Source organism: Drosophila simulans, chromosome 3L (genome assembly GCF_016746395.2).
Source record: "Drosophila simulans strain w501 chromosome 3L, Prin_Dsim_3.1, whole genome shotgun sequence".
In the NCBI taxonomy this organism is placed as follows: domain Eukaryota; kingdom Metazoa; phylum Arthropoda; class Insecta; order Diptera; family Drosophilidae; genus Drosophila; species Drosophila simulans.
Window position 1 is genome coordinate 2,641,642 of NC_052522.2, and position 27,182 is coordinate 2,668,823.

The 27,182-nt window shown below is 43.9% G+C and overlaps 1 protein-coding gene across 5 annotated transcripts in view; it reads right to left on the reverse strand.

The window, feature by feature from the left end:
* Positions 1-27,182, reverse strand: part of LOC6736521 (regulating synaptic membrane exocytosis protein 1) — a 61,781-nt gene that overhangs the window by 11,754 nt on the left and 22,845 nt on the right. For 4 of the 5 annotated variants that reach the window (XM_016170349.2, XM_016170351.2, XM_016170348.2 and 1 more), the window contains 9 exons: positions 22,967-23,102; positions 20,643-20,980; positions 17,894-18,142; positions 17,496-17,752; positions 17,181-17,435; positions 16,815-17,056; positions 5,340-5,464; positions 4,856-5,075; positions 4,625-4,689 (listed from right to left, as the gene is read on the reverse strand). In XM_016170349.2, coding sequence (XP_016030100.1) covers positions 4,625-4,689; positions 4,856-5,075; positions 5,340-5,464; positions 16,815-17,056; positions 17,181-17,435; positions 17,496-17,752; positions 17,894-18,142; positions 20,643-20,980; positions 22,967-23,102 — 1,887 coding nt within the window. The other variant, XM_016170350.2, reaches the window with a different exon arrangement.

A 27,182-nucleotide genomic window follows, 5' to 3' on the forward strand; every position in this document is an offset into this window, starting at 1 on the left:
CAAGAAAACGCGCGTGTGTGTGTGTGTATGCCGAAACTGCGAACTGTTGCTCGGTAACTTTTTACGAGCGAAAAGAAAAAATATTACATTATGCCGCGCACTTTTCATCTGTGGAAATCGAATTCGTGTTGGGACTGACTTATAAGTGGGAGTGGGGCATGTTTATTTTTATCTACAGGTAAGCAGGCACATGTACTGCCTGGATTATTGGAGTTTATCAGGCATCAGGCAGGCGCCGGCGATAAAAGCCTAAGCACTTGAAAACTTTGAGGCCCGTCGTCGTCGTCGATAATAATAATGACGAAGGCTCCCGCAAAGGCGAAAAAAGGGAATTCGGGGCTGAATTGTTGTTAAAAGTTTTCTAATTTTCGACATTTCCAGCATTTTATGCCTCCCAGCTGTCAATTAAAGGACGTCAGCACCTGTTGCTGACAAGTCCGCCAAGACAAAAGTCACCGGGTTCCTTCGGGAGATGATTTCCCCCGCAATTGGAAACCAACACGCCCACTTGACACCTGCCCGGTGGTTTTTGGGGGCACTTCAGTGGGCTCCAAAGTTTTTGGCAACCGCAATTCCCCCTTTTTTCTCTGGAAGATAACTCAAAGTGACACAAAAGTTTGCGGCAAAAGTTGCGTATGAATAATAAACAGAGGCATGCCAGTAAATGGAAACACATAGACATAGACAGCTTGGTGGGCCACAAAAACATATATACATATATATATACAGAAGAATTAAACACTTATTACAGATGCCATATGCTACGTTCAACGGATATTTACAGGGGCGGGAAACAAAGACAAGGTTTGCTGCATCAAATTCAAATCGAATTGATTATGCTTTTAAAAGTCGTATGCATATTGTGGGTTAACTGATTACATTCAACAGATCAATCAATCAATCAGTCGCGTGGAAGCAGCACAGCTCTAGGGTCAATCAATCTGCCATCAATTTAAATGATGACAGTCGTATTACTCTTGGTTTTAATTTTGTACATATATTTAGATTGTTTCGGTTTTCGGTTGTTGTTCGCCTCGCTTTTCGAGGTCTTGATTCTTGGTTGGTTACTGTTTTCATTGGTATTTTTCTGTTTATAGCCATAACTCGTGCCAGCTGGGGTTACATTGGTTGTACAGGAAATGAAAATTGAGTTTGTATACAATCAGCACATGTTGTTATCTATATAGTATATTCGTAAGTGATTTTAGTTGTTTAGTCGTTTAGGAGAAATGCTAATCGGTTTAAGATTCAAGAGCCACTAAATGCTAGTCAAACTTAGGCGTAGGTTTATGCAAATTAGGCAAAATGCAAACAAATCAAAGTGATGTACTCAAGGAATCTAGGAGGAAACCAACTCAAATGGAATCGCAAATCAGGCCAACCAAAGTAATCGAACTGAAAATGTTGTATGGTGTTGTGTCTCTTCCTCGGTACTCTGTTCTCTGTACCCTGGTGACCCTGGACAAAGTGGTATTTCTGGTAGCAAAAACCTGGGTTGATCGTCTCTATCTAAACACGAACATCAGGTGGTACATTAGCGCACAATAAGCTTTTGTTTTCGACGGATAGCAAATGCAAACTGAAAGGAATCGTTACGGAAAGTGTGTGTACTAATGTATTAATATGTATGGTACAGGGCTTCGCATCGGAAGACGAACGATTACGGCACTATATGGTTCACAGATATATATAGTATTTTGCGGGAGAGCGGCATAATTAAAGAGTAGTAGAGTCGGGTATTATGCAAAGCCAAACTGAACAGACAGATCCAAACCAAACGAAACGAAGCGGTAGAATCGAGACGAAAGTAAAGGTAAACATTTGCTAAGCGAAAGCCAAACAAAAGCTCATAAATTGACAGAGAGGTGGAAGTGGAAATTGTGTACAGGGGACACAGCGTGGCGGCAGCAGGAAACCAGGAGAGAGAAAACAGGGCGTATACGTAATAAATAAATGGAACCAAGGCGAAAATAACGCAGCATTACATAAAAACAAGAGAAAGCGCACTTTACAATACATATCATTGGCTGAGGGGAGGGCTTTACAAAGTATCTTATAGAACCTAGCTATGTTACACTGGTTGTTATTGGTCAGGGATATATATTATTATAATAGTTTTGTTTGTTCGCTAAGGATATACGGACATACTGATATACTGGGTGCTAAAACTGTACAGAGGTACGTATATTCATTGGACTTTGGGTATACTGAATGTACAGGGTACTTGGGATAGAGTTGCTTTGTTCATTTACCATTTAACTGATGGCTTCGGGGGTTGGCTGATTTAGGTGGATCGGCGGTGGATGGTGGATGCTGGATGTCTGAGCGGATCTGCGGATTTGCGTGATGTGGAGATGCGGGTCTGCTGCGAAAGGATAGAAGGCTAGTCCAGGCAAGAGATTCTCAATTGTTTGCACGATGTACGCTTTGTTTTGCAGTTAAATAGAGAGACTTTATTTTCACATTTCTTTGTTAGCCGTTTTTCAGTTAAATTTAGGTTGCTAGCACATTTCGGTACGCTGGTATACGCATTAGTGACTATTAACTGGTTGTATATAGATATATATTCAAGTATCGTATAGCGTTGAGTTGTAAATGTATACATATGGATTTCAAATGAATATCTCAACCTCGAGCGGCGGTTAGTGCGGATAATCTAAAAAATTTCATCAGTTTTTCACAATTCCATCTCCCAGGGAGCTCTTTTCAGGGACCTTCGCACCTGCCCAAGTGACTTTTGTAAAGGTTTCTCATAAATTTAGTACATAATTCAGTTACAGGTATTAGTTATAGTTACAATATAAGGTTAGCGTTACAGTTACAGTTACGAGTTACGATTACAAGTAGTCTATACAAAGTGTCGTGATCGAAATCAATGTTAAGTTATCACCCATCTGACAGGAGTTACATAGCTACAAAGCTTCTGCTATAAGGTAAATGAGTAAATTCAGTTAGCTCTCGAAAATGATTCTGCACTCATCTCTCTCCTCCGTTTAGCACTTCGTTAATGTGTTTCTTAACTACGAATACGAGTTGTATGTAGGTGGGCTCCAAGCGTTCGCCTGCGCTTCCGTTTCCGGTTCCGCTCTCACTTCCCATTTCACTTTCTACTTCACTTTCAGTTACAGTTTCAATTTCAATTTCGATTTGACATATACAAACACAGCTCTAACACTGACTGACACATATAGAGAGTACGGGGTCTACAAATGCGCACAACTCTCGGACTTTAGTCGTGTACCAGATACAGATATAGGTGTCTCGGGTACTTTGGCTTAAAAACACATTTAAACATTTCAACAACAAACTACTAATTTTTGTCTATATGTTTTCTGTTGTCCAATTTGGTTGGTTTTCGATTTGCTTACAATTACATATAAGTTAGTATATATATAAATATCATAAAGTCAATAACATTTAAAACACACACAAATATTGTTAAACTCTGTTCGCTACAAATTTGCACTAGTAACATTTATAAAGATTTCGGTTTATCTATAAACTATATTATAACTGGCCCAAGCCGAGCCATTACATTAGTTACTTTCTTGTGATTCTCAGTAGGTCTTGTTCCTTTGTTATTATTGTATCGATTCGTAGAGCCTAAAGATAAGTTCTACACAAGCGGTGTTTGTTTTTTGTTTTTGATCTGGGGAGTAGCTCAAAACTTGTTTCGTTTCTCGAGTGAATCTACAGCGTAGGGCCGAGATACCATAGACACGAATGTTACGTTAAAACTTTAATATCTTAAAACCCTATTGTTGGTGCTTTGTTCTTACTGTGATCTCGGGGCAATTGGATTGCCCGCGAAGAAGAAGGTTGAACCAAGGAAAAACAGACTTGGAAATGAAAACAACTCGATACGGACTGTATCGGCATCAAATTCTTTGAGCTAGCTCGACTATCCACTCCTATCAGTAAATCGCTTAGTGGCTATTTAACCGTCTACATACGTTAGTTGGGCATGTTAGTAATATATTTGTAGTTTCTCGAAATCACTAAGTTCTACCAACACCGAAAAATAAATATATGTAAGTACATCTGGTGGTTATATGACAAGAATAGCAATGAACACATTTAGCCATTTCGCATGGTTAGTAATCATAAACTGTATTAGAATTCAAAAGTAAAACTCAAATCCAAATCGAAAACAAAACAGGGGAAACACAGAAATCAGGATGTATATTACTCGGTTAGCTACTGTAAATATCGGGTATGAATGTGTACCAAAACGAAAAGGTCAAAGGAAATCGTTGAATCAGTGACTAGAAAAGGTGAGTTTACGAGTATTTATATATATATATATTATATAGCATGGAAGCTGCAATCAAGTACGAAGAGTTCAATTCATTTCGTGAGCACTTTGTGAAAGCTGAAATCGTGTGAAAAAACTGCTGCCAATGCTTAAGCTGCGTTTAATAGCTACTTAATATCGTATGCATATGGTTTAAGTTTTAGTTTCAGTTTCAGTTTTAGTTGGGTTTGGCTTGCTGCTCATAGCTCGGTGTGTTCTCATTAGGCGGTAGTATCTCTAAATCAATAATATATAGTATGTTCACTTCCTCGACTGCTGCCGCAGCTTGGATTCTCTTACACAACTGAGTATAACGAAAAAGTTTTATACCGGAGTTTTTGGTAATTTCCGTCTAGTTGGCGATGCTGGTGATTTGTCTGTGGTGGTTTCGGGTTCTGTTTTTCGGTAAATCGTTTGTCGCGATAAGAAGTAACAAGAAACGAGAGCAACAAATGAAAATTATGTGATTGTTTACTTGCAGGGTACATATACATAAATATATTGAATTGCTGGGTACATTATATACAGGACAATCAACTGGGTTCCATTGACGACACTTACCCGCTATGAGGCCCAGTCCGACGGGACCGTCTCCGGATCTCCGAGGGCCGCTTTGGCCACCGGCATTGCCGGGTGGCAGGTTTTCATCGAAGAGATCGCACATCCGGAAGTCCGTGGCATGCTCCACCAGAAGCTCCACAACGTCCCCGGTTCGGTCCATGATGGAGCACACCTCCTCGAAACTCCTGTCGATCAGCGACATTCCATTCCACTCGAGTATCTATTGATGGAGGTAATAAAATAAGGCCTTAGTTACTTCATCCTTTCCTACTTAGAGACTTTAATGTAAAAATGTAATAAAAGATTGTCTTTTTATTTACTGTGTACTTCCAGTATCTCGTGTCGAAAATCATCAATCATGTGCTATTAATTTGGGACTGCCATCTGGCCGAGTGCTCAACGCGGTTGGCCGCACTTTGCCACCCTTTCAGTCATTACCAATCATGGCAGGCTGGCCAAAACACCACCCGCAGCCCACACTCACCTTGTCGCCCTGCTGCAGGCCATTCTTCTCGGCCGCTCCTCCTGGAACGGTCCACACAACGTAGGCGAAGAGACGGCCATCGGCTCCTGTTTTTCCGCCGACGACGCGCATTCCAAAGCCACGTGCTGCGGGAGTAGACAATGTCAGATTTAATAAGAGCCTGGCTGACGCGCTGAGCGATTAGGCGAAGAGGCCAGGAGGACGGAATAATCAATAGTTAGGCTCTTGAACTGGCCCCAAAATCGGGGTCTGCGACTAGGCACGTTCTCGCAGATACAGATACAAATTTCGGGCATGTGGCAACAATTTGCGTTGATTTCATTTGCACTTTGCAGTGCCACAGAAGTCGCAAACCGAACCGAAAAACCCAGCCATGCCCACGTTGCGTATACGCCATGTCGCCCGCCCTGTTTGTGTTTGTCTGCTAAGTTCTCTTTTTGCCAAGTCAGCGAGTTTTGCTGTGCAGATGAATGTGCGCTTCTGTGGATTTTCCAGTATTTTTCTTTCTCCCAAATTTGACACAAATTTATTCCCCAACTTAAACTTGACCCCGCGGACATTTATAACAATTTAAGTGAGCAAACTGCTTTAAAGTTGGCTGCAGATTTGGCTTAAAGCGACTTAAACATTTCCGCTGAAAAGTTAGTTATCCCTTTAGTTCTATACTTCAACCTCAATATATGAGTTTCACAAAATGGCTTCGGCAACTGAAAAGATTTCGTTTGCCGAATCCAAACAATTTAATTAATTTAATTTCAATTTCGGGGCCTGCAGTTCAGTTTCAAGTACTTATCATTTGGCGCAGAAAACTAATTTCAACAATTTGTGCACCGAAAACTTGGAAAAGCGGATTTCCGTCGCCGTAGGACGGGCTGCAGACAATGGCCAGGAAAGTTAACCAGCCACCGGAGCAGCGATGACAATGAAATTGTGTCTCCAAGGTGAGATCTCCAGGGATCTGGAAGGAGGGCGAAGGATAAAGGACGAAGGGAGCCGGAAGGACAGCATGGCAGGTCCAAGTTTTGCTCAGGAAATGGCGGCAAACTTGGCCAGTATGCAATAAAATGTTGCGCATCCGCCATCGCTGTTGATTCAGGCGCATTGATACCCAATTAGGATAAAGCGACATTTTCTTACAGCCCGCTGTTTGTTGAGTGTCTTTTAATCAAAACTTTTTTTCCGACCCTCGCCTTAAGACTGCAATAAAAACGATATAAATAAAACGCAAATCCTTTTGCTGACAGTGGGGAAAAGGCCCAAATTATTCGATGACGCCACGATTTTCGGATATATCGCGATTGATGCACTTAAAAAAAGTAAATAGTGACACATGGGTTTTTGTTAATACTTCACTTTCATTTAGCAAAAGAAGACTTACAATGCACTGTGGTCCAGAATTCGATTTTTTTGGCATAAAGTCTAAAAATTGAGCTACAGACTTGAAACTTTGTACATTTTGTTGTTAAATCACAAATAGTTTGCACAGAAAATTTGAAGTCTGTGCGACCACGCCCTCTCTTGCCTCCCATATTAACTACTGGTATGGCTCAGAAGTCAACGAAATATCATTTTTTTTTTTTTTTTTTTTTTTAAAGTCGTGTATATTGTTGTTTTAAAAATAATCCCCCTTTTCTTTTTCTAGTTCTACATTTTAAATTTCCGAATCTGAATTCGAATCAGAATCAGATTGTGAATCCAATATTTTGTCTCATGGATCAGGTTTAAAATTAGACTGTATTTCCAAAAGACTTATTACTGCCTTCGGAAGTGGTTTTTCCTATTTTTTCTCTCTCGTTCTTTTAAACTAATTGTTGATAATAGTGGGTCCGAGTTATCAATCGCTCTGTGGAAAATATCACTCATCCTATTGATCCGAATATCTTTTTTTGCATGTGATAGTCGGTCCCTTTTGTAAAGCTTATTCCGGGCTTCACTCGTATTTTCAGTTTCCTTTTTAATCTTTCTCCTTCATTTTGGTAAGATAAGTTTCGGCGTCCCATTTGCTTCGGTGTCTTGGAGTTTTCAAAATCACTAACAAGAATTGTTATCTTTGACGCCATCTACTTGGTATGCTTGAAAATAAATCGGTCTAGTTGTCTGTTACACTCGGGCAGTTTTTTTTTAATAAATAATTCAAAATTTACTATTTTTTTGTCAATCTCTTCTGTCTTTTTCGATTCCTGATTATTGTTGTTGATTGCGGAATAAACGTAATTTGAAACATAACTTTTTTGCCTATTGTTACGCCTCCAAATGTCCAGGAGGTCGCTATGTCTGAACTCAAAATTGCCTATTTAAAATCAAATTTTTAAGAAAACGAGCAAAAATGGGCAAAAGATATTACTTTACCGTGAAAGCCAATAGTTAAAGGTACAAACTGACGTTTTTAACTTTTGTCAGAAATTGTCAGAAAATTAGTTATACTCCACGAAACACAGGGGACACGTTAGAATTTTCTGTTAAAATACACATAAATTGGATGTCACACAACATAAAAACAGTACAACTATACATATATTACCTACATAAGTTAAAAACATCATACCTTGGCATTTATTTTCCATATTTTACTATAATTTTTGGATGCGTATTAACGATCATACCACATGCAAAAGTAAGCAAGTAATTTTTCGGAAATTGCATTCTCTCAATCAGCTTTTTAACACTTCAACTTTAAAAGCTCATAAAACGATTTAGTGAAGCTTTCGGTCAATTTTGTTTTTTGTTTTTATTTATATGATCAATTTTCTATTAGAAAATAATTGCTAGAGGACGATATATTGACATAAAAATTTAGACTTTATGCCAAAAAAAACGAATTCTGGACCATAGTGCAATGCTGTGATCTAAAGAACCACTTCATCTCTATGATACAAAAGTCTAATATTTATCTTGAAAATAGAATCAAGTGCTGATTTAAGTATATTTAAGTAAGTTTCTCTCTGAGTGCTGCCATTTGCCTTTAAGCCCGCACTTAACATGGAGCTGAGTGAAATTTTCGATTCGTTTTGGCCATAAAAATCATGAGTGGAGGTAAGGTCCTTGTTTTGGCCGTATTCCATGTCCTTTGTCTCATTGTCCCGCTGCCCACTGTCCGCTGGCCTTTTTCGTGCTTATTTGCCATTCCTGGCCGGGCCAGACTTTTATGATACAATTTGTTTGCCGGATGGCCAACGATTTTTTATGTGGCCATCATTGGGATTTAATAAGCCGCCCAGCACAGCCACACAAAGGTGTGTTGTTTATGGGCAGCGGGTCGGAGGGGTTGCAGGGTTTTATTCCTATTTTGGGTATCCGTTTCCTTTGTTAGCCAAGAGCCGTAAACATGCTGGCAAATTGAATCAACATTTGTATGTAGGTCATTATTTAGGCACACAGGATTCACTTTGAAGGCCGGTAGCCTTTAACTGGCCTAAGCCACTTTAATTGGAAAACTATCCCTAAGCTGTGCCTTTAAAGTTTCTCCCCTGCGTTTCTTTGGCAACTTTTTAATTTGTGCCATGTCCTTGCATCCTCTCTGCCTGGCAGACACATGCTCCACATCCCTGTAATGGCATTAAGTGAGCAAACTTTTAGCTGACACACATCGAACGACTTAATCGATGCACACCTGCCTGCATCCTTCGAGTCCCTCGAATCCCTCGCTGGAGCCCAGCATCCTTCTGCTGTCCGGGAAAACGAGTCATGGAGTCATGAGCGTAAGCGATTTAGTGGCTTCTATCAGTTGCTATAAAAATTGTCTCTTAATTAAACTAGCAGAGCGAGCGACGAGCAAGGATACTACTCGCATGTCCTGGCTATCAGGACTTCAGTGGGTTAAACTAATAAACCATTTTAAGGCGATGAGCATCCTTTGGCAGCAGCCAGGAAAAATGCCAACACCCTTCGATTGAATCATGTAGTTAGCTGATCTCATTCGCTTCTTAAGGTCGAGCTTCTAGCATTCTGCATTGAAAAGTATCTAAGGATCTGAGCAAGCAGAGGTCTTTCAAATTTCTATATGTTATTCACAAAGGATGCTTTTAGGTTTTTCTTCGTGTGGCATAGAAGGAAATGGCTCGTTTTGAGTGACTTGTGAGGCGGATAACTATGAAGGGCAGCCAAGCGAACAGTTGTACGATGTGGGCCAGAAGGAGGCGTGGCACTTGGCCACCCACCTGTAGCTGGGGAAAGCGAACACGCAATGCCAAAGCCGGAGGTTCGTGATTCGCCCCAATAAATGGGTGTGTGTGTGGCTCTTGAGACTGCATTAAATTTCATTAGGCGTGTTAGGGCGCCATTTGCCGCTACACCTGTCCCCTGTTCTCACCTGGCCAGAACCCCCATCGCGATTAACAGTTGCTATCGGAACATTTGGAGCTCTGCATAATTGAAGAGCTCGCCGAAATGCTGCCTGGATACAATTGAATTACACATCGCCATCGGATGCCTAATTAGCCATGCGAGTGCAGCGGCTAATTACGCTCACCTGCGTTTTTTTTTTTTTTTTTTTTGATGTTTTTATTATTTGATCAACGCACTGTTACCCATGCGGCAACTTAATTTGATCTGCTTAAATTACTTTATTTTACAATATGTCTTGGTTACTTAAGACTAACAGATTTTTAATCCTAAAAATGATAGGGAGAATTATAATAGTTGATATAACATAGTAATTATTATTTATTTGATTATTCTAATGAATTTTAAAACTAAGACTTTCTAGGTCAAAACCAGGTTAGGGAGGTCATGAGGGTGGTGTCGCTTGAGTCTTCTTTTGACTCTAGTCCGAGGGTCAGCATTGACCACAGCTGCAGTTCCTAGCTTCCTTGCTAGGCTGTTGGGGTGTACATTAAGCCTTTCCATATATTTTTGGGCGATGTTCTGGAGCTTGTCTCCTAATTTGGGCACCTTGAGGTCGCGTTCGATGTCTCTTGTTCTCATATACCAAGGAGCCCCCGAAATTCTTCTTAAGGTCTTCGCCTGTAAGATCCGGATCTTATTAAGGTGACTCTTCGCAGCAATGCCGTATACCTGCAGGCCGTAGAACAGGCAGGGGGCCAATATGGACTTGTAAATATTGACCTTGCAGCCAAGCGACAGTTTGTTGCGTGGTGCAATGAGCCAAGACATCCGAGCAACCTTGGTCCTGAACGCTTGCTGAATATTTGTGATGTGCCTGCTGAAGGTGAGCTTCCTATCGAGGGTAATACCAAGGTATTTATAAGCCTGATGGTGTCTGATCAGTCTCCCATTCAGACTGACACCCGGACAGCTACCTGTTCGGTTGGCGAACGTCACATTGGCACACTTCTCAGCGTTGATGCGCACATTCCAGTTCTCAGCCCATTGCTGGAATGCATCCAGGTATTCCTGTAGACCAGAAGTGGCAGCCAGGATACTTTTACTTTTCGTGAGCACAGCAGTATCGTCAGCGTAGGTGGCTATGAGCACATCTTCTTCGTCTACCTCTGTGACTGGTGTGTGAGTAGGCATGTCCGAAGCAAAAACTGAGTATAGGGTTGGGCCAAGAACGCTTCCTTGAGGAACTCCAGCTGCAATTGGCTTGATTGATGATTTGTACCCATCAACAGAGACGTGGAATGTGCGTTCTTCCAGGAAACTTTTAACAACCAAATATAGCTGCGGCGGGAACAGCCTCTTCGCTTTGTACAGGAGCCCAGGGTGCCAGACTCTGTCAAATGCCTGTTGAATATCAAGAAAGGCACCTACTGCATACTCCTTGTTTTCCATAGCTTCCAGAGCAAAGTTCACTACTCTATGTAGTTGCTCAGGAGTACCGTGCTGCAACCGGAAGCCAAACTGAAATTTGGGAATCGCTTTGGTAACATCCTTGCAAGTGAGCAGCCTGTTTAGGATCAGCCTCTCCATAATTTTACCCAGAGATGGGAGTAAGCTGATGGGCCTGTACGAGTCAACGTCTGTCGGTGTTTTTCCAGTCTTATGGATCATAATTATGCTCGCCGATTTCCAAGCTTTCGGAAAGTAGCCAACATCAAGAACGCTGTTGAATATTAAGGCAAGGAACTGCAATGCTTGATCTGGGAGAAGTCTAATGGTTCTATTATCAAGAAGATCTTCTCCAGGAGCTTTCTTAAGTGGCAGCTTGGCTATTAAATTCTTCACTTCTTCCAGTGTGACAGCACTCGGAGGCAGGCTCATTTGAAAGGGCGATTCCAAATATTCTTCAACCTGACGACAGAGACTTTCCGGTGCATAGTTATAGGGTGTAAAACGTTGCTCAAGGTTGTTAGCGAACACTTCAGTTTTTTCCAAGCTAGTGCGACACCAGCCACCAGACGGATTTTTGATTGCTGATTTTGGGGTGGGCTGAGCTTTGAACCGTTTCGTGATACGCCACAGTGAGTAATTTGTGCTCGCGTCAGCACCCAAGTTATCCAAGAAGGTATCTATTTGGGCCTGCTTTCTTCGAGCAAGGGCCTTATGCAGGCAGTTGGCCAGTCTACTGTGGATCTGTTGCATGCGGGGATCACCTGTTCTAGCATATTCTTTTCGAACTCTTCGTTTTAGCCTGAGCAGTGCCAATATTCTGGGAGGAAGTTGAAGTGGTCTGGAGGCCTCTACTTCATGCCGATTTCTCGGTGCAGCAAGCTGAGCAGCCTCACTTAGTTTGCTCATGAAAAGGCTTGTGGCATTATCAATGTCCACCGCCTCCAGAATTTGCATATTTACCTCACTCAGCTGTTCAAGATGGGTTTTGAATATGTTTATGTCAGCATTATGGGCAAGTAGTCGTACGCGTTGTGGTTTCTTTAACGGCGTAGCGTGCAATACAGCCAGAATAGGAAGATGGTCCGACGAGAGTTCCTGGAGAGTTTGTACATCTAGCCTGCCCATGCCGTACCCACAGGTTATAAAAAAATCAAGGGCTGATGGTGTTAACAAAGGGTTGTAAGAGTAGAAAGTGGGTTCGCCCGTAGCCAGAACTTGGTATTGCCCATGTGCAATGACTTCTTGCAACATTTTACCTCTAGGACAGGATCTTGGGTTCCCCCACCATGCATGTTTGGCATTGTAATCACCACCAGCAATAAATTTGTTGCCTAACGCAGCAAACATGGATTTGAAGTCATCTACTATCCATCTTTCTGCTGGAGGTAGATAAACAGCAGCTACAGTGACGGTCCCAACCGATGTTTGCAGGTGCACTCTCGCTATCTGCCTGTCATTAGTAGAGATAGGTGTCAGAGGGCTGTGACAAAGTCTAGATTTTATGATGACTGCAGAGCCACCTCTACTGTTACCACTGGGGTGGTGGGCGTGATACATAAGATACCCTGGGAGATAGATGCGCTGACCAACTCGCATGTGTGTTTCCGTGGTAAGCATTACGTCTATATCGTGATCGCTGAGGAATATCCGAAGCTCCTCAGAGCCCCTTGTTAATCCGCGAGCGTTCCACAATCCGATTTTTAAGGTTGGTTGAGTCATTTAGGAATACGTGTAATTAGAACCTGAACCAGTTCTCTGAAAGCTTTATTAGCCTCTACAGTTTCGTGTATAAGCTTAAATAGTTCGTCCATTCTCGTATTGATGGCCCGAATGGAGTTGTCTAACGTCATAAATTTATTGTTAAGGCTATTGTCCGACGTTGGTATAACTTCAGCCTGCACAGTAGCACGAGCCCTAGATTGAGTCGTGTTGCGTCGAGCAATATCAGCATAAGAGATGTTGGTTCTTAATGCCTCAGCTGGTATGTAACCGCTTGAAGAACGTTGTGGAGGTTTGAGTGTGGCAATATTATTAGTCATCGGTAGCCTGGACCTTGGTTTTAGCTTCTTGGCTTTCTCTGCTCTGACAGGGCAGCTTTTGTCTGTCGAGACATGATCACCACCACAATTTATACACAGACATACGTCACTTATGCACAAAGCGGACCCGGTCATATGGGGACCACTACATTTACCACAAATAGGATCCTGGGCGCAATAGTTCTTAGAGTGTCCAAAAATTTGGCATCTTTGACATTGTAGCAGTTCTTTTCTACGTGTAGCGCGCTCAACAGTGACTCTGTATCTGCCAAGTCGAGTTATCTTAAGAGACTCTTTAACATTCGGGCCTTGTTTAAGATTAATATAAAACAAATTTTGTCTAGTTTTGAAGTTTTTTGTAGCTTCATTATCATCTTCGTTTACCTGAATGTTCTTCCAGTCAGACTTTCTGGGGCAATAGATATTAAGGACCTCATAGCCGTGATCACTAAATGCTTGTTCTATCTGCGAACTAGGAACATTTGCATGGATTCCTTTAAGCACTACTCTGTAGGGTTTTTCTTCTTTAAGTTGGTGATGCCAGAATTGACAATTTAACTTATTTAGTTCTTTTACAGCGGTGCGGAAAGCATCAGAGTTGGCTGTATAGATTCTGGATACACCAAATCTAGAGGTGCGGATGTAGTAGTTTGAGGAGCCAATACTCAGATTAAGAGCCCGTTCCAAGGTGACCGGATCACTTACACTTGGTACGCATATGGCTGGGGGTTTGCTATATTTAGCGGATTGTCCACCACCATCTCGGGCAGCAGAGTCTTCAATGTCAGAATCAGCATCCGACACGTCTTGCTCCATATTCTCCGCTTCAGCAGACAAAAGCGCGAAGCGATTGTTATTTAATGCTGCTGCAGTGGAGGTAGAGGCCTCCTCATTGAGTGGCATAGTGGCCTGCCTTTTAGTTTTACGGCTTGGAGAAGGGGTGAGGATAGGTAATGGGGGCTGAGACACGCCTTTTCGTTTCCTGTTGACAGTACGATCATGTGCTTGAAAGGGGCATTTCGCTTTAGATGGCTTATTGGGCAGTGATGACAGAGGTGTCGGCAGTCCATTGTCATAAGGCGTAGTTGGGCAAATGCTAGTGGTCACGGTTGTGCAATCGGTGTATGTAGGAGTACAGATCATGTTGGCCTGTACGTTAGAAATAGTGCAGGTAACACTTGCATTGGTGTTGCTGCTGATTGTCACCATTAAGCTGGAGACCGTAGATTGAGTTGGCATACCTTCCAGGTTAGGGGAAACATCTGCACAGCTGGCGCGGAGTTGGGAGCGTAATTCTCCTGGCTCAACACCTGCTACTTTCCTCATTTTCTCAAATTTATCGCACCCATTGCTAGGTCGCGATTGAGCAAATGAATTCTCCATTATATCAATTGTCTTTATACTTATGCCGTATAATGCAATTGATATTTACTAAACACGATAAGATTTACCGGTTTACTTGTAAGGTAAATTGTAACAACCTCCCGCTTGCGCAGCGCGCAGGGCGAGGGGCAAAAACAACACAGCTTAGAACTTGCTAGTTGCTGATAAGTTTCGCGAACCGAAGCCGTCACCGTTATGCAGTGACTGAAAATAGATTTTGTTTGTGAGATAAGCACACGATCTGCGCAAATGTTTGTGATGGATCACAATTACGTTTTTGTTTTATCCGCGACTTCTGTGAACACGTCCACTCGATTAAACAACACAATCTGAACTGACGCTCACCTGCGTGCGCGCACCTGCGAATGTTAACGCAAAAAGTGTAGCATGTTTCAGGGAGCAGAGCTGAAATTACAAGGCATTCAGCTCAGTCAATACATCAAGACGAAATTGCAGCACAGCTGCCACAACCACAAGCCATGTGTGTGTATATGTGTGCGCTGTGGCTAAGGAGACGCAGCTCCTGTCAGGCACAAGGATGTGGATAAGGACGAGGATACGGATAGCCGTGCAGGTGTGTTGTACAACAAAGACCAGCAGCAGCAACCAAGAAAATGGTTTAGCACATTAAAATTCCACTTGCTTCGCTGCATATCAAATATGCCGAGCTAAGCAGCCACTACTGGCATGGATATACTCGTATATATGTGTGCATGGATATATAGATATATAGACAAGGCCCTTGAGAGCGGGCTTAACTCACGATATCGCCTGTGGTATAGAATACATTCCATTCGCCTGCACTGCAGGTTCCTGTGCGTATTTGTTGGGTATTGACATTTTTTTTATGATATGCAAATTGAAATTTTATATTAGCAAGCGCACGTCGCACAGGTGGCTAACCGTTGGGAAAAATGGGGTAAAAACCTGCAGGGCGGCCAGTTATTTTTATTGGGATTATAGGCGCTCGTTAAGAGCTCTCCACAAGATCCTACCAAATGCCACGAACGCCAAGAGAATTATTAGTCGCTTTGAGAGCTATTTTAAGTAGTTTTTTCATAGTTGGGTTCAACAAAAAAAGAATCGAGCGAATATTATGAGAGTCGTTTATTGGAATTTCTGCGAATATTACTTATGGAAAGTAAGACCTTGTTTTCTAGTTACCAGCTTGAAATCTGAAAATTGGCTTTGCCCTTGGCGAGAGTGCATTTAAGTGTCGAGGAGAAAAGTGTGCCTTTCTCGTTCACCTCTGGCCTTCTGGCCAGGATGTTGGCCACTTTTTGCCGCATGTGTTCATGAACTGGCCAAAAGAGAGCCAGCCATGCATGCATGCATATGCCAAACATTCGGGGGCATTATTATTTATGGCCAGCAGGCGTGAAGTTTTCCATTCCTATTCCTATTTCCCATTCGCCATTTAAATTGGCGTTGAATCCTAATGCCCATGCTCACGTACCTCTTCGTATTGATTTTTATGCTCCGAGTCCGCTGTCGATAATTAAAAATTCATTTGGCCTGCTATCCTGGCTGACTGGCCCCTTGAGGTATGCAACAAAAATGCATATAATTAAAATACATCGACAGGAAGTGGGAAACAAAGCGAGGAAATAAAAACCCCGGCCCTCACCTACACACACACACACATACCCAAATGACATTGGCCAACAATGCCGAACAGCTAAATGTCCTTTGTATGTGTATATGTGTGTGTGTGTTGGGTGTCCTTGCTGCTGCAACTGGGAACTGAAAGCTCGTAACTCGGAATCCGGAGCTCTCGGTGCCTTTATGTCGATGAAATCCGCTCAGTTGCTTAATCTGCTACCAGTCTGCTTCCGCTTTGGGTTTCATTAAGGCCCACGGGGACCAAACCACATTATCCTGGCCGTCCCAAACCCGACGCTCCGTAGCTCCTGCACTTTGCTGGGGGAATTAAGGTACCCACACAGATGCCCGACGATACCCACAACCGACTTCACCGCTGCTCCGGCGAATTAGCATAACCAAACGTCGTAATGAGTCCTGTTTACTCGCCCATTTCCGGTGCGGTTCCAAGGGCAGGACATCAACCGTTGCCGGATGGCACGGACAAACAAGCCGTACTCCGTTCCCTTCACACATCGACAGAATTCTCAATCTTACCTTATAGTTTTAATGAAAAGAAATGGTACACAATTTGTATCTGCGTCTGCGGAAATCACCGCTTCTATCCCCGATTTGTTTCCAGTGCACTGACACACACTGTCACGCCATTTCAGGAACACATTAAGCTAAGCCCGGAGCTTCGCTGCCTTGTGTCTTAGTCCCTAAGCTCGGTACTCACTGCGATGCGCCTTGTCCGTGGGATCCCGGCGCAGAATGATGCGCCGCTTAGATGCACAAATCGGCCCCGAATCCACGTCGTGAATTACGATCCGTATGGCCTCGCCGTCCATTGATGTTTGCCGTCGCGGCGCCTCCAAATCCTCCAGATTGGGGCCCGTAAATGAAGCCATGGGCGGCGGAATCGAGGAGGGCGGAACCGCAGGCAGAGCACCACGATTCTGCAGCATCGCTATATCGGGTCTGAAATATGGAGTAATATTGGATGTGCTCTTAAATTTTCACAAATTTAATGATATATTATAAAAAATCAATTTCAAAGCAGTTTCTTAAGTCCAACTGAATGTTGAAGTAGTGGTACACTTACAGCTGCGAACCACGTCGTCGCATCCGCCGGTCATCGTCGACGGTCAGGACGGGGCTACCCTTATCCGGCGAGCCTGGCGAGTCGTCGTTCTGGATGTCCTCCGAGGGATGTGGCACCCGGAACGAGGGTCGCCTGGATCCGGGCAGCTGGATGGGCGGCATGATGCCGCCCTCGCCGGGCGACCTCTGCAGCTGCGTGGCAGGAGTGGCACCACCTTGCGTCAGCCCGGGGGCAAACACATCATAGGCGGACTTCCTGTTGGGGGAAACTGCGGGTCAATCTGGCTCCGTTGACCCCTTTAAAGCAACTTCCTACCTGCGTGGCATGGCCGGAATGCCCAGACCCGCTCCGTCCGCACCCAAACCCAGCGCCGGACCACCACCGCCCATGCTGCCGCCCACAGGTCCGGTCTTCATGTCGTCATCGTAGCTGTGCTGCCGGGCCACCCGCGACCCCCTTCGCGACTGCATGCGCGACAGGGGCGCACCGAAGGGGGGTTGTCCATCTGGGCCCTCGCCCCTCGGCGGACTGTTGGAGCGACTGGGCGCCATGCTGCGTCCGCCTTTCAGTTGCTAAAATACATTTTAAGCGGGGTTTAATTAAAAGGTGGGCTTAGTATAAGACTCCATCTCTAGTAGAAAACTTGAGTACCCTTTTATGAGTATGAAACTTCCTTATGTTTTACGATCCCTAGGTACCAAATTTAAACTTACCCGCTCCAACTCCTTGAGCGAGGCTGGCGAAACATCCGAGTGGCGTCGCAGTTCGGGACTTCGCGGCGGGGCAAGGGCTGCTCCATTGCTGGGGGCCAGGGTCTGCGTGCTGCTGCCCAGCTTGGCGTCCGAGTGGCGCCGCTGCAGTGCCTCCAGCACCGGGACGTCCAGCATCGAGTCCGTCGAGTCCTGCGGAATGCACACACGCGAGGCCATTTTCCGGCGGCACACGCTGCAGCGCCACATGGTCTGCGGATTCGAGAGGGCGGAAAATCAATTTCCATTGCTGTGGCAACGCGGCGGGGAGTGCACGCTGTGCTAATTAAAAATTTCCAGCTTAGCGCTGGAATCTATTTGCGGACCCACACGGCGTCCTCTACTATTTATTAGTGGTCGGCGAGGGCTCAAGAAAACCCATTATGCTGGGCAGCGAGAATAAATATTAATTACTTTCAGAACAAAACTTTTCGCCCACCCGCCGGCGTGTAGCGCGTTGCACAAAAATCCTGCTTCCAGGCGCTCCCGCTTTTGCTCCTGCCCCAGTGCATCCGCACGGAAAATGGGGGACACAGGTGCGCCTGCATCGGCATCCCCTCAAGTCCGCCTCGCTGCATTTTCCACTTCCTTTTTCCGCGGCACGCCCGCACAATGCTCGTTACATTTCCACCTGGCTGCTGATTCATTTTGCCCGGCGGCTTCAATCGTCATGTGTGGCAGCCACGTCCTTTTCGTGCTTTCCTACCCATTTCCGACCTTTTTTTCCTCCCACAGTCAATGGCTGCCCTGGCGGAAGCTGCCGCCATTGTAATTAAGTCAGTGCACGGAGAAAAACCACCGAAAACTGTCAACAATTCGGTTTAAAGCCAATCAAAATTGTTTGTATTTGTGGTGCGTAAACAGGGAATCAGCTGAAAACATTCGCATGTGTCGGTATGAAACTGAAATCTCTATAAGTTTGAAATCACCAAAAGTGCGGCAGAGTGTAAGAATGATATGATACAGTTCAGACAGTTTTTGTAAATAATGTTTTATAATGAATACTGATTTTAAAACAATGTTTTTCTTTTGTGGACTGATTCTGAAAGTGATTATTTCCCGTGCACATATGCTCATGGGCTGCACTGTACGCCACAGCTGCAACTAGAGCCCGGTTCTGGTTTATTGCCTCTGTGCTCCCCAGTTGCGTGCTCTGTAATTACACGGCGATGGTGCAGTGTGGCTGCCAGTTCATGATCCCATCGAGAAATCGACTGAAAAGTTATTTCCTAGCTGCCACAGCAACGTCAGCAAAGAGCAGCCAAGCACGCTGCACGCTTATGAAAATTTAAGATTTCTTTTGCGTTCATCGCGTATGCAAAGGCATGCGGAAATCGATTTTGATGCGAGAGCTGAGCTCTGAGCAGGAAGTCGAGCATGAAGCGGCAAATAAGCCATACCACATTGCTTAATAATCAGCACTCTCGGAGATATATTCAAAATAATCAGCACTCAAGGATATATGTTCTGAAATTAGACTGCCATGGAAATCAATAGAGGCTATGACTATGGTTTCACCACAAATTTTAGAGATTTTCATTTCGGTTTAGTTTGAAGAGCGTACTCATAGTTATCTACTTTGCCTTTTCCTCCGAGTGACTGAAATCAAATTCCCATTTGGCATCGACCATATCTGGAGTTCATGAGCAATCGAATGCTTGGCTAGTGGCCAGTGTGGCATGCTCTAAATGATTATTTCAGCTGGGAAGCCTCCGTGCGTCCAGGGATGGGACCACAATACACAGCAACCGGCTCCACCTCCGTCCGCTCCATCGGAATACCCATAATTACACTGGGTGGGTATGACAGGCGGTTGTGGGCTGGTTGTGTGCTGTAGTCAACGCCCATGAACATCAATTTCAATTAGCCAAAGTGGCCAGGTTGACAGACAAACGTTAAATTTTATGTTCAGGGCGTTGGCGTGGCTTCTTGACAAATTACCACAAGTTCGGGTGAAGACAATGTTGCATGGTGGTGGTTATCAATGATCATTATGCGGCAAGTGTTGATAGGATGTTGGAGCGACAGGACAAGGAGCAGCACATCGGAGGAGTGCAGCAGAGGAGGGCAGCTACCCGCTGCCGGCGATGCCATTTAATCTCGTTAATTCGGCCTTTATCTTGTTAATGTCCCGCGATGAATAGGCCGCAGTTAAGCCCAGTTGGCCATTGTTACCGAACCCCTTTTGCAGCGCCAGTAATCTAATTTATGTGCACTGACTCCCACCTCCCATCGCTGGCAACCACCCCGCGCAGTCATTAACACAGCAAAAAAACAAGTTTAAGCTTTGAATGTTCAAAAACAAAAAAACCCTTATTAGAGACAGATTAAAAGTTGTAATTAAATAATCCTAGAATTCACGCATATGTTAAAGATGCCAGACATTTTTAGTAGCTAGTCCTGAACTTCACTGATTTTTTCGGCTATGCCGAACGGAATTGCATCGTCTAACTTTTAAAAGTACTTCTACTGCATATTTAATTTCTATGTTAAAAGGATATTTCCATGGCTGGAAATATTTCCCCTCTGCGACCCTCGACTAATTTCTTATTAATGAAGTGCCGCGGCAAGCAGTGTTTATTTCTGCCGCGAGAACCGCGCGACCATGGCGCATTGCCTAGTGGCCCGGAAGGTGCATCCTGGCCAGCCCATGGCCGCACCCTCATCCTGCTGCTGACTGGCAGCGTGGTAGACTGGCAACTTGGCAACTTACCGCATCCTCGTGCTCGTCCAGCTTGCTGTAGCTGGCGCAGTCCTCGCACACTCGCTGCTGGCACTCGAAGCACGTCTTGTGGTAGTCGTCCGGCTTGAAGGACTTCAGACACACCCGGCAGGCTCCGGCCCTTCGTCCTGGCTCCTGTTTGGCCGCCGCCCCGCCTCCTCCGCCGCCCGCTGTCGCCGTGCCGCCGCCGGTGCTGTTGTTGTTGTTGTTATTCAGACTGCTGCCGTAGTCCTGCTGCTGCTGCTGGCTTTGATAGCTGGGCGAGCCGTAACTGCCGCTGGTATCCGCATCCGTCGGCACCAGCGAGGGGCGTGGCGACATTTTATTAACTGGAAAAGAGACAGAGGAAAAGCGGACGGGCTATGTAATCAATTACTGAGGCAACCGAGCAACCAACCAGTGAATGCAGCCCCTTGTCCAATGGAAACTTGTTGATTTTCCGCTGATTGCATGTACTATAGTCTGTGGACTGACCCAAATGCAGTGTGTGTTTTACCCGAAGCCGCACACTCTGTTCTATGCTTAATTTGTTGTCAGCGCACATAATTTGTTTGGTCTGCTAATTGGGCAAGCGACAGGCAGGCAAATGCAATAAATATAACAATAATCGGATAAAACGGAAATTTCTGGACAGCCTTCGTTACTCATTAAACGCGATGCTCGGAAAGGATGTAGTGTAAATGGCAGCTAAATCGGATAATTTCCCACTGCTAAACATTGCTGCAGTTTATTTCTCGAACTGCACTAACTGAACTACTGACTAATATATGCACATCCTTTAATGAAATACCTATTTAATCAATATAAAACAAAGATCCGATGTAGCATGTACGTTTGGTGTGGAGTAAAATTATGGACAGAAAGCTTACTAAAGCACTCTCTTAAATTACATAAAATCACTTATGCAACGTTTAATTTTTTATTCCGAGTGCGTTGTTTTTTGTGCAGCGGAACTACCTGAAGAAGTGAAGCCTTTTCCCCAGAACTGGCACACATTTATATGATTATATGTTTATACACCGTGTGTGTTTTATATATATTGCACCCTTGAGAAAATGGCGAAAAGTTTATGCGGCCCGGAAAAAGTCGCGGTGCATTAGTCACAGTCAGGAGACAAGGACAAAGGCGGTCTTTTGTTGTGCGCCTGGCATTGCTCATACGCACAGTTGCACCTCGTGCTTTTTCACCTTTTGGCAAGTCACGCTTGACATTTTCAGCCGTAAAAGTGGCATGGTAAATATAAAACAATGCTAGAGAGAGAGAGAAACCGGCGAGGAAAAACCTTTTCCCTTTTTGTTTCAAAAAGCGATTTTACCTGCTCAAGGGAGCACTTAGGTGGCAGGAAAGATAAAAGAACTGCGCAACTATTAAAGTATTTGCAAGTTTTTCTGCTTTTAAATTATGTGTCAGCTCCTCACTGTGGTTGGCCACAAAAATCTGGAAGCTTGCCAACTGGCTGGAGAGCACTCTCGCAGAGCTGCATCCTTTGGGCAGTCGAAGGGAATTCGAGTGCCAAAATATTTGCCCAAATTATGTGCACAAATCTGTCTCGTTCTTTTACGATCCTGCTAAACAAACGTCGTGAAATAAGATTTCATTTCGTTCTAATAAATCGAATGGCTCGGCAATAAAATCAACAAGCCACAGCTTTCGCTTAGCTGGTGGCCAACTAAATTGTGATAAAAATAACACAAAAGTCAACACAACATTCTCATGTTTCCCGCTGCTAAATAAATACACCAGTGCTCAAGATAATAGTAGTTTCAACATTATTCCAAGGCATTTCTTCAAGCTTTTAGTACTGGATATACAAAAGTGTTTGCTCTGCGCTTATTAATCAATATATAGAAGCCAATAAGAATTTATGGACTTGGTATCGTCCGTGGTGAACTACTGCTATTACTTTGAACTCAGCTGTGGCTCGGGTGGTGCTAAAAACAGAAGTCACCGATTTTATTGACTTTGTCGCAGCGTTTATGGACTCCATAACAATGACAGTGTGAATGGCGATGACTTGGCATGCAGCATCCGCTGACCCCTTACATTATTCAATATGCGATGCAAACGAGCGTGAGCAGCAAATATATTGCGTATACGCACCGTTGGCCGCCGAATGCTCATTGCTGCGACTTACGTGCTCTCGCAAAAACACACACAAAGTTTGCTCAAAGTTTAGCAAGCAGCTTTACGGGCACTTGTATGAAAATTCATGCCATAAATTCGCATGCACTTACGGCAAGGATAACCGCCCAGGAAACACCGCACACACACCTATATCTACACATCTACACATCCACAACTACAATCATGCTTACCTTTATCTGTGACGGTGAGCAGCGAGGAGGAAATCGTAGCCTTCATCTTGTTCAGGGCCCCCGTTTGGGAGGCCCCTCCTCCCGAGTCCGCTGCATGCTGCTGCCGTTCGCTGGTCTGCTCGTCGGTGGCCACCATCTGCGGAAAACAGGAGAGGAAAAGCGGAAAGGTGAGAGGTCAGCGCGCGGGGCTAAGAAAATGTGGATAAATATTGGCGTGTCGCGCTGTGGGTTTGATTTTCTGCAGCCGTAAATCTTTATTTCGGTCTTGGCTCGCCATGAACGTAAAACGCGAAGCAAAATGACGGGATTATTGGCGTGTATTACAAAACCAGGTTTCCTTCCTATACCAGTTAAAACATTTTTCATATTATTTTTATTAGTAGTATATACACATATAATATACCGCGTAAAATCAATATTTTTTGGCCAAATATGAAGTGCAATACCTTTTTGTGCTCGTAACTGAATTTCAAATACATTTGCATTCAAACATAAAAAAAATATGTTGGTCAATTTTTTTGAAAAAAAAAGATGATGGTACCCCTTACAAAAAATGAAAAAAATTGGTCAAAAATTTTTTTTGGAAAAACATCTGTTTAGTGATAGGGTTCGTTATTTGTGGTTATTAGCTGCACAAAACAGTCATTGATTGTGCTCTGTGACAATTTTTTGACAAGTTTTGGAAAAAAATCCCACATAAAAATTCAAATTATGCTAAAAACTTCTATGTCCATTTTCGGGCGAAAAATAATCAGTATTTTATCTATAGTAAGAAAAGTATTGATCCAAAAATAGAATGTCCTAAATCGTTGAACTCGTAATAATCATGACAATCAAATGCAATTCACACTTTGAAATGTCAAAATTTTGCGAATTTTCGTAAAAAATTATGATGTAACCCCTTGCAAAAAATGGAAAAATTGCCCAAAAAATTATTTTTCAAAATCAAAAGCTAAGTGATAGGGCTCGTTAGTTCTGATTTTGAGCTGCATAAAACACTGATTGTTTTCGCTGTGCGGCGATTTTTTGCCAAGTTATTCCAAATTAACTAATGAATATTTAAGGGTTTGCCTCATTTTTTATGGGACTTTCAAAAAATTCCTTTTTTGGTATCTGGCGGATGAAGTCAGAGCTATACATCCCATTCCTGTCTCTTAAGCTTAGCGTGAGTGATCATTTTCATACCCTCAGCTTAACTAAACTAGACGAATATAATCATCAAATTCCCAGCCAGGGAGCAGTTTTCCCTGTGAGCAAGGTTATTACCCTGATGTTCCTCAGATTTTCTCTGATTTTTTGCACAGTCATCACGGGCACGCAGGTGAAAGTAACGCGCTGCGTTTTATTTGATTTTTTCTGTGTTCCGCTGGAGGCGTCTGAAGCGCAACAAATTGCCAAGAAATCGTAAAGTGTGGCAAGTAATTTTTGATTAAACAACGGAGCACCAAAGGCGGCATCTACCAGCCGGAGAGTCTTTCAAAAATTGCCGTCATTCTTTTTAATGCACACAGCCTGTAAGAAGGGGGCTTCACCGGGCTTAGCCGTCTTTGTGTGTGTGTTTCAGTGTTCCGGGCAGGAGGATAACAATTGGAGGCGACTGGCCGACCAGCCGAGCCCCGAAAACATAAGTGCTGCTCTGCTCTGTCAGCATTTTATGAAGTGGAAATTTTCTATTTGCCAAAGCGCCAACGAAACCGGAACAAACAGCCACACAGTTGAGTACACAGAAAACAAATGGTGGCACTGCTCTAAGTCAGTATCTCGGAAAACCTCTATACCGACGTCTAAACCTTTAAATTAGAGTCGGTTACTCAGAACGTTATGCCTGGAACTAATTACTTTAACTGTGATACCATGTTACACTGCCTGTTTAATATATAATCCAACGTCGGGATTAAGTACTACAATGGATTATAATATTTTTTCCTATGCATTAAGAACGATCCATATAGTGCAGCCATCTCGTTCGCACAGCGCAAATTACGCTAAGTGCTTTGGCTGCAGCGCTTTCGGTTGCCTACCTTTGTGGGCGGGCGGGGGCTTTAGAGGGTTAAGAGCGGGCTTTGCGGGGAGTGGGTTGCCCGGGGGTCAGGATCCTACTCTGGCGGGAACTAAGCGGCATCTAGTGTCAGATTATGGCCGCTTTGTGCTCAGCCCGGGCTACATTTTTGATGATGTCATTTGATGTCGGCCTGGTAATATTCATGCTGCGGATTTATGGGCTCCTTTCTCCCTACATTTTGCCTGCCAACTTTGCCGGGAAGCCCATGAAATCTTAGTGTAATGTATAGTTGTTTGCTCGGCGGTCTTCCTGCCCAGATCCCACCTGCAGCCCGGAAACCCCACTTAATTTATGTGCTCAGGTGTCTGACGCCATTTTTCTTGCGCACGGGTAAACTACTCGGCATTCCTCATGGTTTCAGCTCCTCCCACAGCTCCTCGCACAATTATTGCCGTGTTAATTTTGTCATTTATTATGATTTTTTGCTCCGTCTGGCCCGGTCTGGGTCTTATGGCCCGAAGCCGCAAATAGTTTCATGTTTAGTGCCGAAAATTATGTGTTGACGTTTAAGAGCTGCTGTTGCCTCCTTTCCTCGCCCTCCCTCGCATTTTCCGACGCTTTTCCACTCGCTTTTCCCCGACACAACAATAATATGGCGCGCAATATGTGCGCCCTTTATGGCCGCAAAGTATGCTACATAAAACAGCAGTCAATGGGAAAAGAGATGAGGAGAAAGTTGGTCGCCGGAAGGGAGAAAGTTGCGCCTTGTCAGCCGTGAATGAATGCGTTTGCATTCCGCCAGGACAGACATCCTTGCAGTCGGAATGGAAATCAATAGCAAATGAAACGAAAGCTGCGAGCAAATACTTTGCCACTTAAAAGATGCGCTCAAGTTTATAACGAATGTCTTGCACAAATGATGAGGACACGTTGCGAATTTTCTGAATTTAATTTCAAATTGGATATAATATTAATTGGGAATACTAATTTTGTGCACGTAATGTATACAATATTAATTATCCAATTCTATGAATTCAAAAGGGCTTACAAAACTGCTTCTATCTGCTCACCACGACTGTTTTTAAAAGTTTGGAGCAGTAATATAAAGTTTGAGAGCTCAATAAATATTTTATTCAGGTGTAAAAAGTTTTCTAATTGCAACCAAGTTAATAAGCAAGAAAATTACCAGCGACTTTATATTTAATTATTAATTGTTGCAGCCAACTAATGAACACCTCTAACTAGTTGCTCCTCCAATATATTTGATTAAATAGTTCAAGTCTGATAAAACGATAAAATTGATAATCATCAGTTTATTTGGTACACCATTCCAAACAGAATTTATCTCTTCCCTATGTGTAGCAAATAGTTTGTGGGGCAGGCACGTGCTTGTCATTGGGCTCAAGGCTCCGTGTTGCCTGTTGCAAGTTGCAGCTGCCTGCCGCCTGCCGCCTGTTGCTGTTTATGGCCTGCACCCAGGCACAATAAAGTGCAGCACACTGACAGCAAGGGGCAACCGACTGGGACACGTGTGGTCAGGATGGGAATGGAATGGCCGGAATGGGATGGCCTGGCCAGGATCTGTCCACAGGCGAGTCTAGGGGCCACCGCAAGCAAATGGGTAACGAGCCAAGTGCGGCAGTGGTCAGGGAACTTTACAGCGGCCGGACTATTAAGGAAATTGCTGCAAATAAACTGCAGGAGGTTGTGCAGCTGGCAGGACTCGTGCTCTGCACTCACGGTCTAGTGCCCCGCAGTGTCCTTTGATGTCCTGCGGTCCCTGCGCATTTGTCGCCAAATTCCAGAACGGAATGGCCCGACTGGTTGTTAGGCATTTGAATGGCAAATAGAAAAACTTTGCCAAAGCCCTTTTGCCAACAGACTTGCTAACGGACTGTCAACGGCTCATCATTGTCTTGAGATGGGTTCCTTTGGCTTGGAAGTTGGGCCGCTTTGATTTCGTGCTTCATTTGGTCTAATCAAACTTGGCGAAAACACAAAAATCTGCAGCATTTAGTTGGCTGGCATTTGCTTGTCGGCCGGCATTTCCCCAGCCTTTCATTTCCAACTTGGTTTTTATTAACTTTGCAAAGTATTTTCTGCCAAACCGGAATTTCTACGGAATTTACACTCATCGAGGGCTTTTCTTTTCTTTTCTTTGCTTTTCCCTTCCCTTCCCTTTTATTTTTGTGTTATTTTTGGCTTCACACGCCC